Source organism: Kickxella alabastrina (genome assembly GCF_025024165.1).
Source record: "Kickxella alabastrina strain RSA 675 chromosome Unknown BX661scaffold_1, whole genome shotgun sequence".
NCBI lineage: Eukaryota > Fungi > Kickxellomycota > Kickxellomycetes > Kickxellales > Kickxellaceae > Kickxella > Kickxella alabastrina.
The window spans coordinates 416,477-431,991 of NW_026251472.1; the positions used below are offsets into that span (position 1 = coordinate 416,477).

General features: G+C 53.8%; 9 protein-coding genes across 9 annotated transcripts; 3 read left to right on the top strand and 6 right to left on the bottom strand.

The window, feature by feature from the left end:
- The first annotated feature begins 3,011 nt into the window (after window positions 1–3,011).
- BX661DRAFT_1732 (uncharacterized protein) lies at window positions 3,012–4,094 on the top strand. Its single transcript, XM_051533848.1, has one exon. It carries the CDS (start codon window positions 3,118–3,120, stop codon window positions 3,994–3,996), a length of 879 nt encoding a protein of 292 aa, XP_051394947.1. The 5' UTR covers window positions 3,012–3,117; the 3' UTR covers window positions 3,997–4,094.
- On the bottom strand, window positions 3,802–5,122 carry BX661DRAFT_175078 (Pex12 amino terminal region-domain-containing protein). Its single transcript, XM_051533983.1, has 2 exons — window positions 4,206–5,122; window positions 3,802–4,185 (listed from the first exon to the last, which is right to left on the bottom strand). Exons 1-2 carry the CDS (start codon window positions 5,042–5,044, stop codon window positions 4,014–4,016), a joined length of 1,011 nt encoding a protein of 336 aa, XP_051394948.1. The 5' UTR covers window positions 5,045–5,122; the 3' UTR covers window positions 3,802–4,013.
- BX661DRAFT_175080 (uncharacterized protein) lies at window positions 5,123–7,679 on the bottom strand. The gene is made up of 2 exons (XM_051533984.1): window positions 7,485–7,679; window positions 5,123–7,384 (listed from the first exon to the last, which is right to left on the bottom strand). The coding sequence occupies exons 1-2, from the start codon at window positions 7,557–7,559 to the stop codon at window positions 5,198–5,200; spliced, it is 2,262 nt and encodes a 753-aa protein (XP_051394949.1). The 5' UTR covers window positions 7,560–7,679; the 3' UTR covers window positions 5,123–5,197.
- Window positions 7,680–7,873: 194 nt separating this feature from the next.
- Window positions 7,874–8,704, bottom strand: BX661DRAFT_175081 (uncharacterized protein). Its single transcript, XM_051533985.1, has 2 exons — window positions 8,416–8,704; window positions 7,874–8,395 (listed from the first exon to the last, which is right to left on the bottom strand). Exons 1-2 carry the CDS (start codon window positions 8,629–8,631, stop codon window positions 8,324–8,326), a joined length of 288 nt encoding a protein of 95 aa, XP_051394950.1. The 5' UTR covers window positions 8,632–8,704; the 3' UTR covers window positions 7,874–8,323.
- A 550-nt stretch (window positions 8,705–9,254) lies between these two features.
- On the bottom strand, window positions 9,255–11,217 carry BX661DRAFT_175082 (uncharacterized protein). The gene has a single exon (XM_051533986.1). It carries the CDS (start codon window positions 11,155–11,157, stop codon window positions 9,304–9,306), a length of 1,854 nt encoding a protein of 617 aa, XP_051394951.1. The 5' UTR covers window positions 11,158–11,217; the 3' UTR covers window positions 9,255–9,303.
- Window positions 11,218–11,325: 108 nt separating this feature from the next.
- On the bottom strand, window positions 11,326–12,653 carry BX661DRAFT_175083 (spermidine synthase). The gene has a single exon (XM_051533987.1). The coding sequence runs from the start codon at window positions 12,285–12,287 to the stop codon at window positions 11,394–11,396; it is 894 nt and encodes a 297-aa protein (XP_051394952.1). The 5' UTR covers window positions 12,288–12,653; the 3' UTR covers window positions 11,326–11,393.
- Window positions 12,654–12,967: 314 nt separating this feature from the next.
- BX661DRAFT_175085 (serine/threonine-protein phosphatase 2A catalytic subunit beta isoform) lies at window positions 12,968–14,577 on the top strand. The gene is made up of 2 exons (XM_051533988.1): window positions 12,968–13,237; window positions 13,648–14,577. The coding sequence occupies exons 1-2, from the start codon at window positions 13,133–13,135 to the stop codon at window positions 14,473–14,475; spliced, it is 933 nt and encodes a 310-aa protein (XP_051394953.1). The 5' UTR covers window positions 12,968–13,132; the 3' UTR covers window positions 14,476–14,577.
- BX661DRAFT_175086 (50S ribosomal protein L14) lies at window positions 14,578–15,125 on the bottom strand. The gene has a single exon (XM_051533989.1). It carries the CDS (start codon window positions 15,021–15,023, stop codon window positions 14,631–14,633), a length of 393 nt encoding a protein of 130 aa, XP_051394954.1. The 5' UTR covers window positions 15,024–15,125; the 3' UTR covers window positions 14,578–14,630.
- BX661DRAFT_175087 (uncharacterized protein) lies at window positions 15,024–15,444 on the top strand. The gene has a single exon (XM_051533990.1). The coding sequence runs from the start codon at window positions 15,125–15,127 to the stop codon at window positions 15,341–15,343; it is 219 nt and encodes a 72-aa protein (XP_051394955.1). The 5' UTR covers window positions 15,024–15,124; the 3' UTR covers window positions 15,344–15,444.
- The last annotated feature ends 71 nt before the right edge of the window (window positions 15,445–15,515 follow it).

Genomic DNA, 15,515 nt, shown 5'->3' on the forward strand with positions numbered 1-15,515 from the left:
GACACCGTGGCATTGGCGCTAGTCACCACCGTGGTGGTGCGCAGGGACTCGGCAGAAGCAGAATCACCCAGGACGCGGATCTTGAGGAAACGCGAGCCCAGGACATGCGGTGACCGCAGGGCATCGATCGGCGGCAGCGCCGTGGGATCGGCGGCGGCAGCTGCTGCCAGGATAGAGTTTCCGACAAAAATGCCCGCAGTGCTGGCAATGGCAATTCTCGAAGGCTGCAGCACGACGGCGGAGGTCTCCTTCCGCGGAACTATCCGGAAACGCAGCTCCCGCACCCCGCCCTCGACATCCTCCTCGGCCTCCTGGGTGTCTCCGATGGAAGTCACCGGCACCGGCACCGGCACCGGCATCGGCAGCATGCTCGCGTGTGACCGCGCCATGCGCGGCAGTCGGCCCTGCCGCACGCGTATGCCCTCGTTGAGCTTGACCTGCTCGGCAGAAGCCCGGCAGAGCGCAAACTCGTCGCAGGCAAACTGTGACACCTGCCTTGTGCGATCCAGCACCGGGAAATCATCGTCAACCTGGCCATCGTCAGCCACATGCAGCACCCACTCAACAACATCCAGCGCATCCTTGGCCAGTCCCGGCGCGCACCCATCTTCGATGTACTGGTAGAGTGCATACCCGATGGTCTGCTCCACTGTGGCCGTCGCCCGCACGCTGATATCCAGCGCTTGCGACTTGGCATCTGCCGCATGGAACATAAAGATCTTAAGCGCAAACGGACGCCCGCCGCTCCCACCCGCCGTTGCCGAGCCTCCAGCGCTTCCAATAGTGGCAAACTCTTCAGCAAAGGCATTGGTGCGCACCTCGAGCTTGCTGGCCAGGAGCGCTGCCAGCCCGGATGTTTTGGGTGGCGTCGGCGGCACGTACACCGGCGAAGAACGGGGCGCTGGGTCGGCTGCCTGGGGCAGCGCGCCCGTACGCCCAGATGCCAGGCCGGACACCAGAAGGTCGCAGCTACTGGCCGAACGAATAGGCACTTCCAAGGCAACGGCAGCAGCAGCGGCAACGGAAATGGCCCTCGCAGGCGATTGCACGGCAGAGCTTCCGGCCATCGTCGGCGTGCGTAGCCGTGGCGCAGCAGCAGACTCCAGCTGCAAAGTGTCCTTGACAGCTGAGTTGGGGTCAGAAATGCCGCGCGGCCGCGGGCTGCTGGTCTCGCGCGCCAAGTGGCCGTACTTCGACGATGCCGCCACAGCGGATGCCACCAGGGTGGCGCCCAGTGGCGACACGGCCGCAGGCACCGAGGCGCCGGGCAGAGCGCGCAGCCGCGCCACCAGCCTGCTCTCCCTGCCCAGGGACTCGGCGTGGCTCGGCGGGCTCTGCAGCGCCGGGCTGGCCATGAGCGCGCACAGCCCAGTGGCGCGGCCGGCGGCGGCGGCGGCGGCAGCACTGGCGAAGGTCGGCATGCCCATGAGCGCTGGCGTGCGCGACGAGCCCTCATCGCCCTCCAGGTCAATATCGTCGTCGCTGTCATCAGCACCAAACAGCAGCGGCATCGGTGGCACTGCGTACGGTGCTGTGATCTTGGGCATGGGCGGCGGGAACATGCTGATGGGGCGGATTCCGGCGCGCGGGCCATACCATGTGTGGGTGTTTGGGCCTCGGCGTGGGCGGCGGGCCTCGTCATCACTGCCGTCGCTGCTGCTGTGGTCCCAGCTGGTCTGCGCGCCGCCCACCCACCCGGACGCCTGGCTGGTCGGCTGCCGCTGCTGCTCGCCGCTGCCATTGCCCTTGCCCTTGCCCTTGACGGAGACGTCCGCCCAGCGGCTGCGCTGCCCGGCCACGCCGCCGGGTCGCTTGGTCGGCAGCGTCGCGCTGCGCTTCAGCGTGTTGGAAGCGGAGCCCAGCGGCCGGTCCTCGCGCAGGTTCGAGAGCGGGATCTTGAACGACGCGTCGCTGCGCTTGGTGGATCTCGGCGGCTGAGGCTGCGGCTGCGGCCGCGGCGCGCTTAGCGAGGCGGTCGAGGCCGAGAGGGATACCCTGGGCGCATCGCGGGTGCTCTCCTCGGAGGACTTTGCGCTGGACGACGTGCGCGCAGCAGTGGGCGGTGCCAAGGCAGTAAGGTCAAAATCAATACCCAGTGCAATAGCGTCGCGCACCGAGCCCTTGCGCTTAACCTCGCTAGGGCGCTGCAGCCGAATGGTAGCGACGCCAGGGTTGCGCGCCACCAGGGCCTCTGCAGCTGCAGATTCGCTGGCAAGTACGCCAGGCATCAGCTGCGGTGGCAGCATCGGCGGAGGCGACAGGATATCCAGTGAGCGCCTGGGCGGCACCACCACGGGCACCTCCGACCAAGTCTTGTCGGCCACCATGGCTTGCGGCCGCCGCTGGCGCACGGTATCCAGGCTGCGCCGCATGGTTTCTGTCTCGCTGTACGCGTCCAAAACGTCCGGGTGCTGCGGTACGACACCCAATCCGACGACCTCCTCGCGGCCCTCGCGCGTCGGTGCAACCTTGGCGTTGCGGTTCGACTGTTTTGCGCGCCGCCCGCCTGACGACTCACCCTGCAGCCGCGGTGTCGGCCGTGATGTCGACGGCGTTGCCGTGTGTTCGTCGTAGGGGTGGATGTCGGGGCTGTGCGGCTGGTCGGTTTCTGGGCAATACCCGCTGGCAATTATATATGCGTTGGGTTGCGCTGCGTGCAGCACGTGGTGTCGGATTTCGGACGCCGCTGTGCTGCGTCGCCCGGTCGTGTTGCTGCCTGGCGGCGTGCTGCTTTGCCGCCGCCGCCCCGGTGTGATGGTGCTCAGGTCGTCGAACGTCAGAATGCGCTCGCCCGTCGGGTCGCTGGACCGCAGAAAGGACACGCGCAGCTGGTATATCAGAAACGTCTGGTCGGTGAGCAGCGCCATTTCATCTGAATTGGAATTTGGAATTTGGAATTGGAAATTAGAAAATAAAGTGGAATATTATAAGTGAGAAATGGACGAAAGGGGAAGCACGGAGGTTTTTTGTCACAATAAAATCATTGTTTGATCTAACCGGGACCCTGTTTGCTTATATTTTCCTTTTACTTTTCCGAAACAGCTTTTTCATATTTTTCGTATTTTATTTTAATTTGGGCCATTTGACTTTCTTTTTTTAGCACAACACACAACCACAATGGACCATCCAATTTCCTTCTTTTCACTCCCAGACGCCGCTCCCGCACAAAGGCCGCAACCAACCGACAGCTTCCTAGCCGCCCACATCCACGTGCCCAGCGAGGTGCAGCAACAGACACAGGCGCAGGTCCAGCAGGCTCAGGTGCAGCAGAATCACAAAAACAAAGACAAAGATAATGAGCACCCCAAGCCAGCACCAATGCCAAAGTCAAAGCCAATCGCTGATGCCTCAGTAGACCAGATCCACCCGCTGATCCGCAACCGACGCCTTGAAACCCCCGAGGAGATCGCCGCCTGGATAGCCGAGCGCAAGGCCAAATACCCGACCGAAGCCAACATCCGCCGAAAAGCCCAGGAACAAGAGCAAACCCAGGAGCCGGCCAAACAGCCCAACAAGCGCAAGCACGAAGACACCAGCGCCAATCCGCTTGCGTCGCTCTTGTCCGCCTACGCAAGCAGTCAAGAAGAAGAAGAAGAAGAGGAGGAGGAGGACAGCGATAGTGGCAGCGATGCTCCTGAAATCGCTCCTGCGAAGCTCTATGCTTCTAAGCAAATACCCTTCCGCCCCTCGACTATCGCACCCGAGGCTGATCGGCGCAGCCTCCGGGTATGCAAGTACTTTACAATGGGCCGGTGCACCAAAGGCCCCCGCTGCCCATTCCTGCACCCTGAGTCCATCCAGAAAAAACAGCAGCAGCAGCAGCAGCAAGCGCAAAGCGAGCCAGACGAAGGGCCCACGTTAAAGTCCTCACTCCTGCAGATGCTCCTGGCCAAAGACATTGCCCGAGAGAACTACCGTGTCCTCCAGTGTATTGAGTATATCTGTGACAAGTCGTTTCTAGGAGTGCCTGTAGAATACGCGCTGCTGTATCAATAGAAAAATTTTGCTCATTCTCAAAAATTGTACACCGGTAGGATTCGGCTGGTCTTTAGCGGCTGCCGGCACAATGGGCAATCAGAGTGCGCCTGGCACCATTCGAAGACGCAGGTCCAGCAGAAGACATGCCCGCAAGGCGTGGCCGCGGAATGCGATCGCGGAGACAAGCACAGTGTACACTTGTGCCGACTGGTCGTCAGTTGCGCAACACCGTCCCCTTCTTCTCACCCGATTCCTCCTCCTCCGCCTCCTCGGACACTGCCTCCTCGGACGCTGCCTCCTCGGACGCTGCCTCCTCGGCGGCGCCTTTTCGCCCGCGCACCAGCATGTATGTCTGCACGACCAGCTGGATAGCCAACAGTGCACCCAGAACCTCGTATCCGGATGCCTCCTCGCCTGGCCGCAACCCACGCGTGAGCACATAGCGGATCCCCGTCACTCGCTTCGCCAATCCGTAATACGCCCCGGTAAAATAAAACACCGCCAAATGCGCCATCGCAACCCTCGACCCCCACCCGTCACCGCGGCCAGCCGCCAAAACACTCCAGTCCGCCAGCCGCTCCGCCCAACCCCTTTTCTCACCCCTTTTCTGCCGCTCCCTTCGCCGCCGCAGCCACCCACGCAGCCCCACCAGAGCCTTGAGCGCCCCAAATGCCCCGCCAGACTGCAGCAGAACCATCAGGACGCGACGCCCCCAGGCAGGGTACGTTTGGTCCGGACCAACCTGCATTATCCCGCAGTACTCTTCGCCCAGAGTTTGTGCTCCCAAGAGCGTCGTTAGGCTGTGGTAGAGCAGTCTGGAGACTGTTCGTATTTCTGACTGGTGCGTTGCGCTGAACCGGTTGCCTAGTGTTTGTTGCGCGATGGACGAGAGGTCGGTTTGCAGCCGCTGTTGGTAGAAGAGATCCTTTTGCGCTGACCGCACAATGTCTGGTTGTCCCGAGAACGGGTATTTAAACGCAACCGCCCGCCGAGTGGGTCCCTCTTCCAGTACCTGTACGCTGACCTCGGCCAAGTCCGAGCCTGAGTCTGAGTCTTGTTGCAACATTTTGTATGCGAGCGAAATTTATGAAATACAAAAAAATAAACCTTCAATTCCTTTTATCAAAAAATAAGAGAAAAAACAGCAACGACGAAATAAAGAAAAAAAAGAAAGTGACGAATAACAAGCACACGTGAAAAAGAAACAATAGTATTATTTTTATTTTTTGGAGCGTCGGCTGAACCATGACCGACTCTTAGCCATAGTAATGCGCGATGATGCCTCAGTCGAGCCATTCGTTGCCGCCGCAGCAGCAGCACTCGGCCCGCCTCCGCCATTGCCGCTAGACTGAGCACTGGCAGCCAACGGAGAATACAACATTGGCATTCCAGCCGGGCCCTCGCTGGCAGCAGACCAACCAGTCTGCTGCAACGACTGCATTGGCTGTTGCTGTCCCATGAACGTGCTCATCTGCGGGGTGGGCATTGTTGGCATCATGGCACTGTTCGGCATTGTGGGCGTGCGCAATGGTCCTGGGCTCATCTGCGAAGCATCCAGGTTACCGCGGAAAGACCTGGTTGTTGATATCAGCGGCGGCGGACGCATGGGCGCTTTGAATTTCGGCTTGTCCACATTGTTGTCGCCGCCGCCGCTCGCCGTCAGTGCTGATATCGGCGCCAAGGATGTTTTCGCTGCCTGTTCCAAATTGGGCATGGTCACAGAAGAATTCAAGGTCTTTGCTTGGGTTCTCGGCGACATCAAAACAGCCTCCTCCTCCTCCTCCTCTTCATCTTGCACATCTTTCCCAGCCACAACCACGGGCTCCACCTCCGTCTCTGCCTCTGCCTCTGCTGCTGCTGCTGCTGTCTCGGAGCTGTACGCACGTGGCAAATCATACTCCGTGGAATCGAAATCCACGCGCTCATAAAACAGGACATACCCGGATCCAAAGTTGGGATGATCGCCAAAATAGTTTCCCAGCTCGCTCTCCTGTATAATCTCAACTGAATCGTCATCGAAAAGCACCCATGTGTCGCCACTACGCACAATAGAGATGTAGTGGCCGTGGAAGGGTCCGCCGCCCAAATGCACGACGACTCCAGCCAGCGTGTACAAAATGTCCGCCGTCTCCTCCGTAGTATTGGGTACGCGCAACTCGGTCGGGAAATTTACGCGGTAAGACAGTTTGACGTAGCGACCCAGGCCCTCATGGTACTTGAAGCGCTTCAAGTGCAGTGCCAGGATATTGGGCAGTCTTTTCAGTCGCATGCGGCGCTCAGCCTCCTGCAATCCACCACAATTGTCACAGTAAAACTTGTTGTTATGGCATAGGAGCTCGCCGGCGGCAAACTGGTTGAGACAGTGGGTCACCGAGGCATTCTCGTGGATATCCACAGAAACGTCCAAAATGCGCTCATCACGACTGGTGACGTTTTCACAGCTCAAGCACCGCGTCTCATTGGTCAACAGACCTTCGAAAAGCGTGTGGACCCAGGTTTTGCCATGGAACACATTATCGCCATGGATGGGCGCGCCGGCGCCGTACTGCAAACGCTTGTCACGGTAAATGGCCTCGACATTCTCGACAATCTCGTTTAAAATGTAATTGAGAAATTCGTGCGCGTCCTGGTGCGCGTTACTGCGGAACAACTCGTTAGTTTCCTTGAGTTTTGATACCAGGCCCTGCGGTGACAGGTTGCCAGTGCGCTGCGTGCGCGTGGAGATTTGCCAAAAAAGATCTTTGAGCTCTGTGAACATGCTGCTGGCCACCCCGTATTTGGCCGCACTCGAGACGTTGTCAGCCTGGGCTTCGATTGCTGAGCGCTCCAGCAGTGATGCCGGCGGAGCTGCTGCTGCTGCTGGTGGTGGCTGCTGCTGCACTAGGGCGGAATGTTCGCTGCTCCCGTTTGCCATCAAGTCGGCGCAGTCCAGTAGTGCGCCCACAATCTTGTGGTCCCCAGAACCATTCGCTGAATCACCCGCATCACTGCCACTCCGTCCCTTCTTCCTGCGCAACCCAGACGCCCGCTCGCGGATAGTCAGCAGCGCACGGCCCTTGCTGCTCGTGCTCGCAGCCACACTCTCCGCACCTCCGCCCTCCTGCTCCTCCCTTCCCGTCTGCGCAATTCCCAGCGTTGATGCCGACCTCTCTGCCGCCTGCAACGTTGTCTTGCTGCCACTCGATATCTCTGCACGTCTTTGGTACGGCCCCGATGCACACGTTTGTGTTCCAGGCAGGGCCCGGGGATAAGGGTAGTTGTTGACGCAGTCGCGGAATGCCCGGCAAAAGTAAAGTGACTGAAGAACTGAGCTGCAGTAACATGTGTTGCCGACGTTCATCAGTCCAAAGTATCTGTCGTCGTTATCTGGCCAGTCACTGTGCGCGGCGCCGTTGCCGCTGTTGGCCTATAAAAATGTATTCAATGCTTTAGTGCTTGTTTATATAAAAAAACAAGAGGGCTTTGCTTCTATTTGTAAGTGTAACTCATTCTGTTCAATAAACTACCGAATGCGAGTTCCCATTGCTGTTGTTTCCTCCGCCAAGGTTGCTGCTACCGCTCATCCATTTCATAAACGACATTTCGATTGTTCTGCAAAAACTTTCAGAAAAGGGGAATAAATAGATAAGGAGCGGAAAGAAGTGCTTTACAATATTTGAAGTCAAATTCTAATTCAAAGAATGAGAGGATAAAAAAATAAGCCGAGGAGCAAAACGCAAAAGAGCGCCATCAGCTCCGACAATCGTCATTATTACTGGCTTTTGGGGTTTGTGTAAAACTCAATCACGTGTAAATACAAATCGATTTGAATTGACAGTGGCACAAATTACAAAAAAAACGGGATTTGCCCACATTCAACGCACTCGTGGTATAAAACTATAAATCAAATTTGTGTCATTTTATTTTGCTTTTTTTATTTAAAAAGCAACTATATATTTTGATATACCCACATCACAACAATGGAAGCCGTCGAACGCCTGGCTAGGATTGAAGCGCTCACCGAGGACATACTTACAGACAAGCAGCTTTTGGAAGAGTATGGCCGCAAGCTCCAGGAGAACAGCCAAGCACTGGACAAGCTGGCAGAGGCAATGAAAAAGGTGAAGCCCAGTAGCCGAATGGCCACGACCACGGTCAACATGGGCGACTTTTTATCCAAGTTCCCAACACCAAGGCACACACCATGGTTCAGGGAGCACACACGGAGCTTGAAAATGCCATTGGCGAGGTCCAGCAGAGGCTAGTGAAGAAAGTCGAGCTGTTGGCCCAGCTCAAAAACATGAAATGAAATAAATAAATAAAAATGTTTTATATGGAAATAAATAAACAAACAAAAAAATAAGTGCTAGAAATATTTTATAATGTAACGGATGGCCATGAACAGGCTGGAAAAGGTCACCATGCCGCCAGGCATAAACTTTTTGCTCCTCATAAAACGGCTTCCCATGATGAGAAGAGTGCGAGGCAGACTGCAGCGGGAAGAAGGTTGTATCTGTTCGAATGAGTGGCTGCAAATTGCGTGGAGACAGCAATTAGTGCGCCAAAGACCAGCCCACTGATTAGCGAAGCTATGCTGTTGGATTTCAAAAAACCAATAACTCCGCCCAAAACGATGAGTATGCCGAAAGAAAGACCAGTGATATCGGCGACCATTTTGAATTAGCTTAAATTATGAGAAATTGTAAAAAAATTGTTTTTTTGAAAAAGAGAGCGAAATAGGGAAAAAGACGAAGCACGATTGTGATATCAAGACTGTTACCAATAATTTGATTTTGTTATTAACCGATTTTGAGCGCAAAGCTCTTTAATATTTTGCTGGTTACGTCAAATCATCGGATGGCACGCATAAAAATTCACATCTGGATATTTGGGCAGGATTACAAGCGTTGATATGTTTGACGCATTCATTTATTCGGAGTTTTCGATTTTGCTATTGTCTTGTCACATTTTTTGTGACAAAAATATCTTGTTTCTATTGTACCTCAATTTACATTGTTATAGTGACGCTTTTCAAGAAGCAGTGTACTTTTTTTTGGCTATAGTGCCAGGTACACATTTTATCTTCTCACCTTGTAACCTTTTAGGGGGTGACCCATCAGGCGGTCATTTCCAAAAGCAATGTGACAGCAATATGATGGGTATATATAGTCAATTAATTATTTAATTCACATAACTATATTTTTAGTCTCAATATATACTCAATTTACAATAACTCAGCGGCTATAGCTGCCTGTCATAGCAATAGATGACTACAAATGGCTGTTCAAAGTTTAGTGCAAAAATATTTTTCTATTTATTTTATTGTTTATAGCAGCCTAATTTTTATTACGAGGATTTGAATGTTGCTGACTCCAGCCGTGACTTCCACTCTGATAAAGGAATGGCATCGCAAGTGAAACTGGTGTCGTCATGCTTTGGCGACAAGGACTTAGAAATCAGTTGCTGCGAGTCAGTAATGCCTTGGAGAGACGCAATAATTGGCTTATCAAGCTTTGTCTCGAGAACTTGCTTGTGAGCGTCAATGAGCTCCTTCCGCAAAGAGCTTGTCTGGGCGTCCAATTGGCCGTACACAATGCGCTCAAGCTGGTTCCACCGTCTTCCGAGCCAGACAAATGCCAGCAGCGACAGGCCCAGACCACCAGTCGCAGCATACTGCAGGGGCAATTCAAAGTACACCGATGCAGTCGTGGCGCTTGCAAATGCGCTGGCGTGAATTGCCCAGAACTGCGATAGCGACCAGTGCATGTGTCTGGGGATATTTTCCAGCACGTCACTGTCTACCAGATCCTTGCGCGCAGCCCATACGTGCTGCGCTAGCACAAACTGATCTACGCAGTCGGCCTGGCAGGCCATAGCACGCAGCGCCCTGATTGCCGATTCTAGCGCCGAAGAGTCGATTGATTCAATTGCAGCAGGGTTGCGAGAAAGCATTTCCAGTTCGTTGGCCATTTCGGCAGCCACCCGGGGAATGGACTCGTTGAGACGGCCAGCGGCGTGGATCATGCCCAGATCGGCGGCTTCAAACGAGCGGTCAAGGATGGCATTGTCTATAAGGTTGTCGGCAACCTCATACACACGCATAAACAGCGCCTGCCACACTTTGCCGCTGGCGAACCACTGCTGGGTGCGATACTTGATGACACCAGCGCTGGCATCGACGGTTGTAAGATCGCCGCATTCAAAGTCTCGCTGGATAACCTTGCTGGTCGCAGTCATATGCGTAGTCTCCGCATCTTGTTGGCTGTGCGCTGACAAAAACTGCATGATTCTTGAAGAGAAAGTGGGCGACGGAATGCGTCCGTTCGAGGCAACTGTTGGCGAGCCAGGCAAAAATGGCGCCGACACATACCCGGTTTCTGCGCTAGCTATAGCAGCACTGATTGCACTGGCCAAGAGCCCGCTGTGGGCACGCTCTTTGTGCAATCTCTCCAACACAGAGCGCACATCTTCGGCAGGAGCAACGGAGAATACACCATTATCTGTCGTCGGCGATACAACCCCCAGCATCTGCAGCGACTCGCGCAGCAGACCCGAAAAAGCATCCACAGCATCGCAGCTAACCTCAAGGCCCTCCACAATAAGCACGACACCAGGGTGCAACCGCAGCGCAGCGTAAATCATCGCTGAGCTAGCCAGTGTCTGCACGAGTTTTGCACGCTCAGCAACTATGACAACGCGGTCGCAGGAGTAAAGCCAGTCAACAAACGCGTCGTTGCTTGTGCTGGATGCCTCGGCATCCATAAAACTTATGTAATCGATGTTGGCGCCCTTTGCAGAAACCACAGCATTTGAGTGTGGCCCGGAGTGAATAACGCCGACTTTGCCCCCGGAGCCGTGGCCAGTGCATAGTGTGCGTATGCGGTTGGCCCACCGAGAAAGCACCGCTGACTGTGTTGCCTCCAGCGCCGCTACCATATCGGCAGCCAGATCATGCAGCTGCGACTCTGCATTCGGCCGCTGGATAGTGGCACCAGCACTTGTTGGCTCTTCCGAAAGCAACTGCACGTTGATAAAGCGCTTCCGTATTTGGTTTGCCTGCTGCTGCTGCTGTTGTGCTCCTGGCAGCCCCCGAGTCCAAGGCCAAGTCCCCGCTGCGCTCCGGTGTGCCAATTTAGTCGACAGTAAGCGGGCAGCGGCAATTCCTGAGTGCTGCTGGAGCAATTTTGCGCGAGGAATCATGAATTGTTAATTGTAAAGGTTGTGAAAGTGAATGGCAAGGAGACGGAATGCAAGATAAAAAAGAGAGCATGAACTGAAATTCAAAAAAGAACATTTAAAAAGTCTCACGAGCGCATAATACGCTCTAAACACGCGTTGGACAAACGTGGAACCGGCTCGGCAATCAAATATAGTGAACAAAAATTTAAATTTTTGATCAACAAAAAAATACTGATAAGAACCTAAAAAAGAAAAGTCTAGTTGATGTCAGCAAGGGCCTGGCGAGTGAAGTTGGGCAGAATAAAGGCAGCGCGGTGGATCTCCGAGTTGTAGTACTTGAACTGCTTAAGCTCCTGCTCGGGCGACAGGCGGCGCAGTGGCTCCTTGAAGTTGGTCTCCTTGTCCTTGCTGCACAGGATGAAGCCGATCTGGCCCGAAGGGTAGGTCGGGATAGTGGTGTACGCGTACTCAGCGACGGGGAACAGCTTGCGCGCAAAGGTCAGGACGTTCTTGATCAAGGGCAGATGGAGCCACTGGCACTCACCCTGGGTCGACACGATGCCGCCCTCACGCAGAGCATCGCGCATCAGCTCGTAGTAACGCGACTGGTACAGGCTCTCGGCGGGGCCAACGGGATCCGACGAGTCAGTGATGATGACATCAAAGTAGTTCTTCTTGTTCTGCAAAAAGTCGAATCCGTCGCCAATGTGCACGGAGACCTTGGGGTCCTCGTAGCTGACGGCCATGCCCGGAAGATACTCCTTGGACAGGCGGATGACGGCCTCATCAATGTCGCACAGCACGGCCTCCTTGACCTGGGAGTGCTTGATGGCCTCACGCAGGACGCCGCCGTCGCCGCCGCCGATAACCAGCACGCGCTCGGGGTTGGGGTGCGAGAAGAGTGCCGGGTGGGTGATCATCTCCTGGTAGCTGAACTCATCGCGCTCGGTCACCTGGATGACACCGTCGAGGACAAGCACGTTGCCGTAGGTCTTGCTCTCAAAGATGAGCACGTCCTGGAACTTGGACTTCTCGACGTGCAGGATCTGGTTGACCTCGATGTTCATCGACTGTCCAGGCCACATGGCGCCAGACTCGCTGAACCAGCCGTTAGTAACGTTGGGATGGGTGAGCTTGGCAGGGGAGGACATTTTGGCAGGCGCTTGGCTTTGGTGGTGCTGTCTGAGTAGAAAAGATGTAGTGATGGATCGAGTGATGCTAAGATACCGCCCAGGGGATATTTGATGAAGACAAAACAAGGTGAATGGTCTTTACAAAATAAAAGAGAGGATTGAAAAATAATTGTTCGTTGCAGTTGGAAGGGAAAAAGAGGAGGGGACGTGGCCAGAACGCCGGATTTTATTCGCCCCACTTTGTCCCGAATTGAGGCTACGAGAGTTGATTTTTATTTTTTGGTGGGGTCAACGAAAAAAAATTCGAAAAATTCGAAAAATACGAACCAAACCTGATTAAAACCGGACTAGGATGGATAAAAAGAATTGCTTTATGGATGTTAAACATGTAAGACAGCTTTGGCGTTTCTCTTTCTGAATTAATGTGGGGCCTGTGAACCGAACTGAAGAGGATTTCTTTTTTACCTGCTGCCTGGTTGCTGGTTGTGTTTCGCTGGCCACCTCGCCCGTGAGCTATCGGGTGCCAAAAAAGCAAAGCAATAGAATCATAGCTGTTGCACGTGACTTTGACGTCGAGCATTCTCTTCACTCACAGTGCCATTGAAATGGGATGGGGGGTGGAAAATTCAAATGCGAGAGGGTGTAACCACAAGCATTTTTGACCTTTTATTTTGGCGCGTTCGTTTTTCCAAGTTTGGTTTGGGTTCATTTTCCTTTTTTCTTTCATTTTCTTGAGCGTTATATAAATCCGCAATCTTTTTTATTTTCCTTTTTGTCACTTTTTCCTTTTTCTCTCGTCACCACCACCACACTCCACTTTTCTCTATAAATTTATACAACAGCCCGGCTTGTTGTCATTCAAGATGGATATTATTGACGTTGACATTGGCACCCTCGACTCTTGGATTGAGCAGCTTTTTGAGTGCAAGCAGCTGAGCGAGACCAGCGTGAAGAACCTGTGCTCAAAGGCAAGTTTATTATTTATTTGAATGTCGCTTTCGAGATGACACAGATTTATTTCTATGAATGTGTTTCATGCCGTATTGCTCTTAAAATGCCAAGCAGATTGGCGGCCATGAATTTGCGAAAGGCCAAAATTGCTCCCTCTTTTTCTATTTTTCCCAAACAGGACTTTTGCCAGTTGACTCTCCGCCGCTTTCAGGCGGGCGGCGGGTGTTGTGTTGCGCTTGCAGCTGTTGAGTGCCATTCTTTCTGCATGCCTTGCAACTTTTTTTTTGCACTATTTGCGTCGGCGTACGCCAAATCCCAAAAAGAAAACCACACTTCACACTTCACTAATACCATTACAGCCAACCTTTTGCACACCGAGCGACTGAAAATGACGCACTTCCCCTTCCTCCCCCTTTTCACTCTGTAGGCCAAAGAGGTGCTCATGCGGGAATCCAACGTCCAGCCCGTGCGCTGCCCAGTCACTGTGTGCGGAGACATTCACGGCCAGTTCCACGACCTCGTCGAGCTGTTCAAAATTGGCGGCAACTCGCCTGACACAAACTACCTGTTCATGGGTGACTATGTCGACCGCGGCTACTACTCGGTCGAGACCGTCACCCTACTCGTTGCCATGAAGATCCGCTACCCCGAGCGCATCACTATTCTGCGCGGCAACCACGAGAGCCGGCAGATTACCCAGGTGTACGGTTTCTACGATGAGTGCCTGCGTAAATACGGCAACGCCGAGGTTTGGAAGCACTTCACCAACCTCTTTGACTACCTGCCCCTGACGGCGCTCATTGAGGAGCAGGTGTTCTGCCTGCACGGCGGCCTGTCGCCGTCCATCGACACTCTGGATCACATTCGCTCACTGGACCGCGTGCAGGAGGTGCCTCATGAGGGCCCAATGTGCGACCTGCTGTGGTCGGACCCTGATGACCGCTGCGGCTGGGGCATCTCCCCCCGCGGTGCTGGCTACACCTTCGGCCAAGACATCTCGGAGGCGTTCAACCACAACAACGGGCTCAGTCTGATTGCCCGCGCCCACCAGCTGGTCATGGAGGGGTACAACTGGAGCCAGGAGAAAAACGTTGTCACCATATTCAGCGCGCCCAACTACTGCTACCGCTGCGGCAACCAGGCTGCCATCATGGAGATCGACGAGAACATGAAGCACACATTCCTCCAGTTCGACCCAGCTCCCAGACGCGGCGAGCCCCATGTCACGCGCAAGACGCCCGACTACTTCCTCTAAAATACTTTTACAAGACCATTTTGGCCCGCAGCGCCAAGCTTTCTACTCCTTTTCTCTCACTTTTATTGACATTAACCCCCTATTCGCACACATTTATAAATATATATATTTTTCTCTAGAAATATTTTGTGTTTGGCACATATGGCGTATCAAGTCTATACAACGCGGGGAGCCAGCGACACAACCTTGACCCAGTTCTTGAACCGCAGCTCTGCCGAGACCAGACCCAGGATGCGGCTGCCCAGCGGCTGCTGCTGGTTGTTCAGGAGCACACACGCGTTATCGTCGAAGCGGACGTAGCGGCCATCGGGACGGCGGATCTCCTTTTTTGTGCGCACAATAACTGCCCGTCTGACATCTCCCTTGCGAATCTTGGCGGCCGACTGGCTCGCTGATGTCTTGTCTGAAATTGGCCGCGCCTTCTTCACCGAAACGACAATCTCGTCACCGACCTCGGCCCACTTTGCGTTCTTCAGCACCTTGATGCACTCAGCCACAATGGCTCCCGAGTTGTCAATGACATTGAGGCGACTTTTCATTTGGATCATTGTGAAGATTTATGTTGAATTTTTGGTATGTGAGCTAAAAAGTAGTTAAAAATAAAATAAAAAATATTGAATTGGCAAGCAGGCAGGCAAGCTTGAGACAAATGAATCGGCTCATCCAAGGAAACAGAATTTACAAGGTGTTATCACGCCCGCTGCTTATTATTTTTTTCACTTGCACTCAAAGCCAAGGGCGCCCAATGTGCGATTTCGTCCAGATCAAATCAAAGAAATGCTACTTTTTAAATTCGTCCATTTTTTCTACTTGCTTGTTGTTGAGCAGTGGGAGTCGAACCAAAGATCAATCAGCGGAAAGCGCGTAAATTATTCTATTTATTCGCATACTTTTTGGCGAATTCTACTTTTGCTTTGGAACGCGGGGGTGAAGCGAAGTTGCAAATTTTTTAAGCCAAGAGGCAGCAGGAAAGAGGGCACAAAAATAATTTTCTCACAAATACCCTCCTTCCACACAAATGCACTTTTTATACTCGCCTC

Bases quoted from the DNA above. Each gene is read 5' to 3' on its own strand.
- BX661DRAFT_1732 (XM_051533848.1), top strand. From the start codon at position 3,118: ATGGACCATCCAATTTCCTTCTTTTCACTCCCAGACGCCGCTCCCGCA.
- BX661DRAFT_175078 (XM_051533983.1), bottom strand. From the start codon at position 5,044: ATGTTGCAACAAGACTCAGACTCAGGCTCGGACTTGGCCGAGGTCAGC.
- BX661DRAFT_175080 (XM_051533984.1), bottom strand. From the start codon at position 7,559: ATGTCGTTTATGAAATGGATGAGCGGTAGCAGCAACCTTGGCGGAGGA. The intron at 7,385-7,484 runs GTAGTTTATTGA...ACATTTTTATAG, and splicing joins GCAATGGGAACTCGCATTCG to GCCAACAGCGGCAACGGCGC.
- BX661DRAFT_175081 (XM_051533985.1), bottom strand. From the start codon at position 8,631: ATGGTCGCCGATATCACTGGTCTTTCTTTCGGCATACTCATCGTTTTG.
- BX661DRAFT_175082 (XM_051533986.1), bottom strand. From the start codon at position 11,157: ATGATTCCTCGCGCAAAATTGCTCCAGCAGCACTCAGGAATTGCCGCT.
- BX661DRAFT_175083 (XM_051533987.1), bottom strand. From the start codon at position 12,287: ATGTCCTCCCCTGCCAAGCTCACCCATCCCAACGTTACTAACGGCTGG.
- BX661DRAFT_175085 (XM_051533988.1), top strand. From the start codon at position 13,133: ATGGATATTATTGACGTTGACATTGGCACCCTCGACTCTTGGATTGAG. The intron at 13,238-13,647 runs GCAAGTTTATTA...TTCACTCTGTAG, and splicing joins TGAAGAACCTGTGCTCAAAG to GCCAAAGAGGTGCTCATGCG.
- BX661DRAFT_175086 (XM_051533989.1), bottom strand. From the start codon at position 15,023: ATGATCCAAATGAAAAGTCGCCTCAATGTCATTGACAACTCGGGAGCC.
- BX661DRAFT_175087 (XM_051533990.1), top strand. From the start codon at position 15,125: ATGAATCGGCTCATCCAAGGAAACAGAATTTACAAGGTGTTATCACGC.